The sequence below is a fragment of the Musa acuminata genome, chromosome BXJ1-7, assembly GCF_036884655.1.
Source record: "Musa acuminata AAA Group cultivar baxijiao chromosome BXJ1-7, Cavendish_Baxijiao_AAA, whole genome shotgun sequence".
Classification (NCBI taxonomy): domain Eukaryota; kingdom Viridiplantae; phylum Streptophyta; class Magnoliopsida; order Zingiberales; family Musaceae; genus Musa; species Musa acuminata.
The window spans coordinates 7300094-7310016 of NC_088333.1; the positions used below are offsets into that span (position 1 = coordinate 7300094).

The 9923-nt window shown below is 41.2% G+C and overlaps 2 protein-coding genes across 3 annotated transcripts; both read left to right on the top strand.

Annotated features, from left to right (window-relative positions):
• The first annotated feature begins 382 nt into the window (after positions 1 to 382).
• On the top strand, positions 383 to 1788 carry LOC135679891 (probable F-box protein At4g22030). The gene has a single exon (XM_065193877.1). The coding sequence runs from the start codon at positions 468 to 470 to the stop codon at positions 1710 to 1712; it is 1245 nt and encodes a 414-aa protein (XP_065049949.1). The 5' UTR covers positions 383 to 467; the 3' UTR covers positions 1713 to 1788.
• A 2230-nt stretch (positions 1789 to 4018) lies between these two features.
• Positions 4019 to 8366, top strand: LOC135678541 (protein NDL3-like). 2 transcript variants are annotated; one of them, XM_065191466.1, is made up of 11 exons: positions 4019 to 4174; positions 5866 to 5965; positions 6408 to 6505; positions 6635 to 6723; positions 6841 to 6901; positions 7014 to 7100; positions 7182 to 7259; positions 7340 to 7396; positions 7507 to 7562; positions 7657 to 7803; positions 7896 to 8366. In XM_065191466.1, exons 1-11 carry the CDS (start codon positions 4148 to 4150, stop codon positions 7999 to 8001), a joined length of 906 nt encoding a protein of 301 aa, XP_065047538.1. In that variant the 5' UTR covers positions 4019 to 4147; the 3' UTR covers positions 8002 to 8366. The 2 variants fall into 2 exon arrangements, with proteins under 2 accessions (XP_065047538.1, XP_065047539.1); XM_065191467.1 differs by having other exon boundaries at positions 4121 to 4174; positions 7657 to 7792; positions 7896 to 8365.
• The last annotated feature ends 1557 nt before the right edge of the window (positions 8367 to 9923 follow it).

A 9923-nucleotide genomic window follows, 5' to 3' on the forward strand; every position in this document is an offset into this window, starting at 1 on the left:
ATTATAAATAATAATAATATTATCAGCATATTATATATTTTTTAACATATGATTCAATCTGTATACTCATTGGTTCAACCAATGACCAAATGAAGACCTGACCGAGCCAATATCCGACAAATAATTCAGTATTTATCGGACTGAATCACCCATAAAAACTGCCAGGGTGACATAATTAATCCACCTAATAATTCATTACCGATATGGCGACAAAGTCTACCATTTCAACTATTTGAAAGTCCAACGCACTGACATTGACGCCTTCTTCCATTCTACCGATTCAAATAGCCTTACTTGGTCAACTATTCAACCTCCCACCACAACTATATATACAGACCAAACAACTCCCATCCTCTTCATCTCATTACAATACCTTGCAAGACTCAGATAGATATAGCAGCTTAACTCCATCGCCTCTTCTGCAAGCGATCTGACAGAGCCAACAGAAGACAAGGATCTCTGTGATCATGGCAACTCTACAAGCCCAAAACCTCTTCTTTTCATCATTCTCTTCCTCCCCTTCGGGTCACCGGAAACTACGTGCCAGTCTCCATGTTCCTGCCAATCTGAGAACCAAGGGCGTCTCTCTTCCGAAGCTGAATTTGGGAGGGCTGAGCCTGAGACAAGATGACACAGCCACCAGCTTCACTCAACCTCCTCGGCCAACGACAGCTTCCGAGGACGAGCACTTGGTCTCCAAGATTCACGCGATTCTCGACGCCGTCGCCGATAGAGCGGAGATGCATTCCATCATCGGAGCTCAAAGGAACGACTGGAACCACCTCTTCACCAACTCCATCAACGCCATCTCTCTCACTGCCTCGCTGATGGCCGGCATCTCGTCCATCCCGGTGGGCGAAGCGGCACCGCACTTGCTGGCCTTCAAGCTGTCGTCCGTGATCTTGTTCACCGCGGCGACGGGGATGATGCTGATCACAAGCAAGATCCAGCCTTCTCAGCTGGCAGAAGAGCAAAGAAACGCGACCCGCTTGTGGAAGCAGCTCGGGAGATCGATCGAGACGACTCTCGCCCTCCGAGCCCCGATCCAGCGAGACGTCCACGAGGTCATGGAGAAGGTGCTCGCACTCGACAAGGCTTACCCGCTTCCCCTACTCCCGGGGATGCTCGAGAAGTTCCCCGAGATCGTGGAGCCTACTCGTTGGTGGCCTAAAAGTCAACCAAAGCAATCACCGCAGGCAGGAAGCAATGGTTGGAGCCACGAACTGGAAGAGGAGATGAGAGGGATCCTTAGAGTACTGAAAGCTAAAGATGAGCAGCAGTACATTACACTGGGGAAGTTGGTGCTCAACATGAACAAGACCTTAGCCATCTCAGGGCCTCTTCTCGCCGGCCTGGCTGCAATAAGCTCCGGTTTGATAGGCTCACCTGCTCTCGGTTCGATGCCGGCATTTCTCGGTGTCATCGGAGGCGTGCTTGCCACCGCAGTGCACACCTTGGAGCACGGTGGACAGGTCGGGATGGTGTTCGAGCTGTTCCGCAACTGCGCTGGGTACTACCGGCGGTTACAAGAGGAGATCGAATCCAACTTGGGGGAGACGGATGTGCAGAAGAGGGAGAACGGAGAGTTATTTGAGATGAAGGCGGCTTTGCAGCTTGGAAGAAGCCTTTCTGATCTCAAAGGCCTCGTGACGTATGCTTCTCCTTCGTGTGAAGATGAAGACATGAAGGAGTTCGCCGGGAAGCTCTTTTGATGGCACTAACCGACTGTTCATATCTCATAGAATCAGTAGAGTGTATAAACCAACTAACTATTCTTTTGTGGATTACATCAACGACAAAAAGAGATTCTTCTTTCATTTATATCACACAGTGTTGGTACCTCGCAATGCAAATGATGTTGACTCCGCCTAATATCTGTGTCCAAGGTGAACCATTCAACGATTCTGAAGTCAAAATCAGTGCCGTTGACACATTCGTCTTCCACGTTACTGATTCAAATAGCTTCGACTTCCTCGAACGATCTACATATACATTAGAAGCCAATATTTGAGATCATGGCAACTCTTCCAACTCAGAGTCTCTTCTTCTCATCCTCTTCCTCCTATTCATATCAAGCTCGAAACCTTCGTGCCAGTCTCCATGTTCCCTCCAGCCTAAGAACAAAAGGCATATCCTTTCCCAAGGCTAGAAGAACTGAGTCTGAGAGAAGAGCTGAGACGAGCCCGAGAAGATAACATAGCCATTAATCAAAGTCTCCTTCGTTGAATGCACAAAGATGCATTTTGAATCGGAGTTCAACCATCTCTTGATCAAACCCCATCATTCTCACTGTGGAATCGATGCTGATCACACCGCCTGTGGAAAGAGCTAGACCTTTTATAACACTCTACTTCTAATTTCACTTATTTCATGCATAGGATGTCATCTTATAATTTAATTATAATATCAATAATAATGTAGTAGAAAAATAGACAAACATCACGTCTATCAATTCTAAATCATAAGTTGGATAGTTCTTCTTACTTTCATTTGGGCAAGACATCAAGGAAGCCATGGTGAATGTGTTTGCACTCGAGAAGGCTTACCTGCTTCCTTTGTTCGCGGGGATGCAGAGATTTTACACAACCAGTATTTAGAATCTTAAATTCTTTAAAGAGATTCAGAAATCTTTCACACTTCTCTCAAAGGCTGGTAGATATGGCAAATGTTTGAACTAGGTGGAATTTGGGCACTCCTAAATCCCAAGAGCCTTTTGGACTTTGAGAATACCTTCCAGACCTCTAAATCAGTCCAAGAAGTGTTTGAAATGAATTGTTTATCATAGAAATTCTGATTGAGATCATAATAAATGGAATATTGATTATATTTCTACTGTGTGATTGGGCTCACACTGATTCTACCTCTGAAGAGGTGCAACTAATCCTGTCTAATTCTCACCTACACAAGTAAAAAGACAAATGATAAGGTAGTTGATGAAGGTTTTAGATGAGCTACAAATGTTGATGTGGTTGGGAAGCACTGTTCCATTACCTACTTTCTCATGAGCAGAACAAGAACACTGACAATTTTCTTGCTTTCCTTCTTGTAACATTTTAGACACCAAATATATTGCTCTCATCAAGCTGACTTGTATAAATCTACTGATTTCATTGCCACTTTTTCCAATCATGCAATGTGACACATCTGTACTGCTTTCTTGTGAAACTGCCGGTCAGAGAGAATAAAGAAGCAATCTGCAGGCATTGAGGTCATTAATGTCCCAATCAAAATGGCCTCATGAAGACTTTGCTCATTATTTGTGGTGAAGACTTACCAACAAAGATTCTACTTCATATCTCATGTATCATTCTGTATAAAGCAGAATAAAGAACACAAATTACCAGTGAGGTGATGATAAAGCATTGATGTCATGTGACAAATGTTTCACCAGGATTGCATGTATATGAGAAAGAAGAAGAGATTTTGGTTGTTAAATCATGTTAATGACTTTGCCTTGGCCTAACATTCCACTTCTTGAGTAGAAGTGGACTGTTAAGTGCAAGGAACAGTTCTCCTACCATGGGTGTATTATTGTTGTATTTGGACAAACATGACTTCTTTTGCTTGTTTGGTTACTTGACAGAATATTTGGTTGCTTCCTTCGCATCTAACATCGATTACCTACGAAAAAGCATCAAAGAAAATTTCGTCTTTACCCCTGGAGATGTGGGCCCATCTCCTCTTCGGGCCCACTGTCAGGTTGCCAGGCGGGTTTCGTTCAACCGTCGTTCTACTCCTACGTATTACCTTCCTGATGATTGGAGGCACATCCGGTCCCACAAGCGGGCCCCGCCTCCACCACCGGGAAGGTAGTTGAACGGGTAAGCCATCGGGTCGGGGACCACCAAGAGGACAGCAGAACTGCTCTCCCTTCCTCACCTGGGATCGCTGGTGGACACTTGGCCTCACCTGACGAGGTCAAGCCTCTGTTTGACCGATGATGGACGGCTGAGATCCACCCAGCCCACGGAAGGTAAAAGTCGGCGATTCCGCGGGCGTTGGTGGGCTGCATCGCGATTGAAAACAAATACATGTATCTGGGAGAGGGAGGGACGGAAGGAGAGAGAGGAGGGCGTGTTCGGTTCGTCGCGGGAGAGGCTGCCTTGGGAGCGCACTGGGGTGATCGAACGGCTCTGTCTCGGGGTATATGGAGAGGTTATCGTTCGGAGGGCAGGTTAGGGTTACCCCTGGTTGCGCGGTTGAGCGCGTCTCTCTGCTTGTGCAGTTCGTCACTTTCTTCGAGTCTTGGTTGTTCTTTAAGGGTTTTATTTGCGTGTTTTACGGTGTTGGGTGTTGAGATAGTGGGTTTTGGTATGTGATCGATTGATGATGTACGGAGTGGTGATATCGTCCGCTTGCGAGCTTTTCTTGTTTCCTTACTGCGAATGGTTGAGCGTAGGGACGTCAAAATGGAATTTTTTGAACTGGTTTGTTGTTTGCGCTGATTCAATTCTTTCGTGTTCTGAACTTGATTGCTTGTTTCTTGGAACTTCTTCGTGGCAATTGTTTAGCTGGAGATATGGCTCAGTGGATTGCTTCTGGAATCATCTGTTGGGTCCAGTTATGTTAGTAACATTGTACTTCTTATATACTGAAAGTAAGTTGAAAAGCGGAATTGTTCTTGCAGTGAAGTTATGTCGGAATTTGTGATGACTGATGACGTCCGAGTTTTAGACCATAAATGATGTTTAATGCTTGAGAGTGCGGTTATTTTAACTTCTTGCCTCAGCAGCATGTTACTTTTGGATTAGGAAGGGAAAAGTTATAAATTGTTGCTTCATTGTCAAAGTTGTCTTCTTTAATGTTCTTATAGAGATATAGTAGCTCATTTAGGGCCATAGGGGATTTAAACAAGGGATCTTGAATTCATCGGTGTAGATATGGATATTTACATTTGTAACTTCATTTGCTTGAAAGTGGAATTTAAGATGGCTTTGAACACTTAAAATAGACCTACAGCCTTGAGATGTTTGTGTTGTAATTTTAGAGGCAACAGATATGCTTCTTGTTAGTATATGGGACCTATATGTCGTAAGAACATTAAATTCTGATTAAATCATTTGACTACCACCTGTTCCCTATTTATAACCCAGTGTCTAGACCTCCTGGGTATCGTGTTGAGGATGTTTTTCTTTTTAAATTTTGACTATATAAAATCTTTTAATCACTTAAATTTTCATGGTGTTAGCCAAGTTTAGTGATGCTCATAATTTGTATATTTTTAATGTGAAGTAAAAAGTTACTGCAACTCTGTGGTTATTAGGTTAATTCCACTTTGTCTAACTGTATACTTTCATCAAGCATAGTCATTTTTTTGTCTCAATGATATTTTTTTCTCTTTTCTTGACAACTGCCTAATGAACAACTGTGTTGCTAGCAATTCTTTTGCCATTTCCTGTAAAGTGAATAATAGTCTCACTCTCTGTTACTTTATGATGTTATATTTTCCTTCTAGTTCTTTAGTTTGTTACCCTTCCCTTCTGTACATGGATGAAGTACCGAAAATGCTCTTTCCAAATTCTGTAACCTTATTTTCTGTATTTTCATATTCTGTTTCCTCGCTGCTGTCAAGGAGCCAATTTGATATGCATACTATCTTTTGGAAGGTAAGGTACTGTGCATTTAGTCCCTGTTACTGTTAAAAGTTTGACAATTTTCAATGCAATTCTGATCATTAAATTTCACTCAACCAACTCCATATGAATTCACATAGAACTATTAGTGCAGTCCAGGTTCATCTTGTATTTTTGTTTTTTCATTTTAATGCTTTTGATTTACGTTAATTTTTTTTTTAATTTTACATATTGATCTTTTTTCTCTTTCTTCATTGATGCTCAATCATATAAATATCCTTGCCATTCTCAGGAACATCATGTGCTAACCAACCATGGTTCCTTATCAGTTTCTTTCTATGGAGATCCGGAAAAGCCTGCGCTTGTTACTTACCCAGATGTTGCTTTAAACCGTAAGTTGGGTGATATACAAAATGAGCACTTTGTATTCTGTTTCTATCTATAAAAAATAGATATCATGAGATTTCAACACATATATCTCAAAGTTCTTATAGCAGTTGCTCTTAATCTCTTTTTTTGCATTTTTTTAAAATAACCTAATCATGTTTTATTCAACCCATGGTTAAAAAGCCTCTGTGTGTATGATCATCCATGGCACCTCTTTTGACATTGTACTATTTTTTGAGACATTGATTGCTTAAAACATCATTATTTTATTTTTAAGTAGCCCAATAATACATGCTTACTTGTACTTGGCCTATCCTGTTCCTTACAGAAGAGCTTATTATCTGTTGCAAAAAATTGATAGAATGGGTTGCACATTTTCGTTGCTAAGTTCTCACTAGAATGGAGAAGTTTTTGTGCCTAACTTACTGTTTTTATTGATTTATTCAGATATGTCCTGCTTTCAAGGATTATTTTTATGTCCTGAAGTTGCTTCTTTGCTTCTTTATAATTTCTGCATCTATCACATTAGTCCTCCAGGACATGAGGTCAGCAACTAGATTGCAGCTAAAGTATGATTTGTGCTTATTAAAAGGAACTAGTGGATTATCAACATTTTGCAATTTGAACTCATGTGAACATGATATTTTTGGTCCTCTTCCTAAAAAATCCTGCAGTTAGGTGCTGTTCCTATAACTTCGGATGTCCCGGTACTCTCTGTTGATCAGTTAGCAGAGCAGGTGGCAGATGTGCTTGATTTTTTTGGGTAACTAAATCATATAATACTGAAGTTATTTTTTCCCTCAAATGTGCAGTATTGTGTCTGGAAGTGGCTTTTCCTTTGTTTTCAACATTTTAATTTTTCATGACTTGTTCTTTGCAGGTTGGATTCCGTCATGTGCTTGGGAGTCACCGCAGGAGCTTATATTCTTACCCTTTTAGCAGTAAGTGATTCTGCAACCAAGATCCTCCGTTTTTTTGTGAAAACGAAGGTTCTTTTAGTATTTGCTTATTTCTTATCTTTATTGATTTAATTTTTTTTCTGTGTTTGTAAAGTTGAAGTATAGCAAACGTGTTGTCGGATTGATACTTGTTTCACCTTTATGTAAGGCTCCCTCATGGAAAGAATGGATATGTAACAAGGTAAAGTTTTTAGTTACTGATGTTTCTGTTCCCAGTTGGCGAAGTATACTGCTTCTAATTAGGGAAAATCTGAATCTTTAGGTAGTGTCAAATTTTCTCTACTTCTATGGAATGTGTGACTTAATTAAGGAATGGTTGATTCAGCGATATTTCGGTGAGGTATGTTAGCATCAGTTGTCTCGAGCCTAATAACTCACCTCTATGCATCATTCATTTCATGTCTTAGTCTATTTTGGCAGGAAGTTCGTGGAACTTCGCAGGATCCTGAATCAGATATCGTACAAGCATGCAGACGTGTTAGTATTTGCTCCTCTTGTGGCTTCACATCTGATCTGGGAGGAACATTTAAGCAACATTTTGCTATATCCAAGGTTTCTTTGCAAATGTTATCATTTTCTTTTTGCAGTTGCTAGACGAAAGGCGGAATGCCAACATCTGGTGGTTTCTGCAGTCGATAAATGAGTATGTTTTTAATTCTTACTGTTTTGCTCCTTGAAATGTTAATCTGCGGACGAAAGATAATGAAGAATTCTTTAACCCTTTTATGCTAAAACAGACGTCATGACTTAACAGAAGCATTGAAGGAACTTCAATGTAGGATGCTAATTTTTGTCGGTGAGAACTCTCCCTTCCGCTCAGATGCCCTCGACATGGCCACAAAACTTGACAGAGAAAACAGTGTGTTGGTTGAGGTACTTCATCAGTAAGATTTATTGTCTTCCACTACATTTGCATTATTTTCTTCATTAGTAAGATTGATGGTTGATTTATGATGCAATTAATTTGTCTCTGCAGGTTAAAAAATGTGGATCGCTCGTCACAGAAGAGCAGCCACATGCAATGCTGTCACCAATGGAGTATTTTCTTGCAGGATTTAACCTGTACAGGCCCAAGGAACTAAGTTGCAGTCCAAGGAGTCCACTTAGTCCATCATGCATCTCCCCGGAACTGCTCTCGCCTGAGAGCATGGGCGTAAAGCTGAAACCCATCAAGACTCGCAAGTCATTCGAAAGTATCAATTTTTAACGCAGAGGGGATTCAGACCTTCAGCTAGGTGAAAATTCACCCTTTAAATGATCAGTTTTGTGAAAACCATAGAATTTGATGTAATGATTACATCTGCTATAGGCCGTTTGACATAGACCAGGTTATTAGATATAGATTGAGACAAGAGAGGACAAGCTTCGGAAAGCTGAGATTATTAGTAAATGAGATCCTATTGCATTCATTTTCAGTCATAGCCTGTAAACCTTGTCTTGTTTACTTTGGACATCAATAATATAAACTGTTCTTTTCAGTCAACTTATATTCGTGATGCCGATCATATTTTGGCAGTAGTATGTGCTGTTCACTTTTGAGGGGAAAAAAATGATTAGCTGCCTTATTTCAGTCACTACCGTTGGGTCTTTCTTCTTACGATGTGCATGTCAAACAGCTCCGTATGAGTGCGTTACTTTTGTGGGAGAGGTTGCTGTCGTTTCTTGTACTGCTTTCCATGGTGGGTGCTGAATAGAGCTGTGACGTGATATGTAGTGTTGTTAGTGTATATAAACAGAGCTGTGATGTGATGGATGAAACATCTTTTGTTTCTTGAGAACAGTGGCCGAAGGGCTAATCCAATTACTGGGCGGTAGTCTCTCGTTGCCGGATACAGGTAGGGTAATGTTGGGAAGAAAGATGATGTCCGAATTCATTATTGGCCTCTCTTGTTCTTTCTGTGCACGCGTGATGTTTTTTTGCTTTCTTCTGGTCCTCCAAACTCATTCCCTTACAGCCGAGTGTATAAGCATGGATAAAAAGAACCAGCTGTTAGCTAATCTCTCTCTCTCTCTCTCTCTCAGTCTCTCTCTAAAGACACTGGGGATAATGTATAAGAATTTTGATCTAAGAACTCCTCTTGCTCATCATACAACTATGTGTGATCACAAAAGCGAATCAGGTTCAAGTATTCAGCCAGTGGTCTCCATCCAACCTACTTTTAAGTGTGATGATTGCTTAGGATAATGGAGTTTTTGTTGCAGGAGTTCATCATCTCGCAAGTGACTCGCCGTTCTGAAACCAGCTGTACTGTCGTGCAATGCAGAGTGTCATGCGCTAAAATTAATAAGACCAAGAAGAACTGTTCTGCCACGATCGGAAGAAATCATAGCAGTACTATCTCCTTCATCAACCATTATGATGACCCACCACCACTATCATTACCAGCCTCACAACCATTATCGCTGCAGATATGCTACACTACACTCCTATAGCTGCCATCGTCACAGTTTCCTATTAAGACACCATCGGCATTTCAACCATTCGCATGGAAGTAATATATTTAGGACGATTTCTCTCTCTCAAAAAAAAAAAAAATCCTTTTTCGCTTTCTTCCGAGAAGGTGCTCCTTATTTTTGTTTTTCGTATATTCATTTGCAACAATTTCATAAATGTCTTTTTCTTTTTCATCCATTACCTATATGGCCTTGGCTCATCGTCTCATCCCTTTTTTCATCCATTCTCATCCATCACCTTGACCTTTATGCGCTCTTCTCTTCTCGTTTCGTCTATCATGTCCGTTCTTCCTTCTCTTCTCGTTACGTCTATCATATCCGTTCTTCCTCTACGGACAAGAGAAAGGTGACAGGAACGATGGGCACGACCTCACGATGATGGACAAGAGACACAAGCAACGAATAGAGAAAGACACAAGGCCTCATAATGAGAGCAAAAAAAAAAAAAAAAGACAAGCAAGAAAGACCTTACAAAAACATAAAGCCTCGCAACGAGAACGAGAACAAGGGACAACAGCGGTGACGAAGGCCACAAGCAAGCGACACCGAC

Coding starts and splice junctions, on each gene's coding strand:
- LOC135679891 (XM_065193877.1), top strand. CDS start 468: ATGGCAACTCTACAAGCCCAAAACCTCTTCTTTTCATCATTCTCTTCC.
- LOC135678541 (XM_065191467.1), top strand. CDS start 4,148: ATGGAGAGGTTATCGTTCGGAGGGCAG. Junction 6,506..6,634: donor TTAGTCCTCCAGGACATGAG/GTCAGCAACTAG, acceptor AAAATCCTGCAG/TTAGGTGCTGTTCCTATAAC. Junction 7,397..7,506: donor TCGTACAAGCATGCAGACGT/GTTAGTATTTGC, acceptor TTCTTTTTGCAG/TTGCTAGACGAAAGGCGGAA.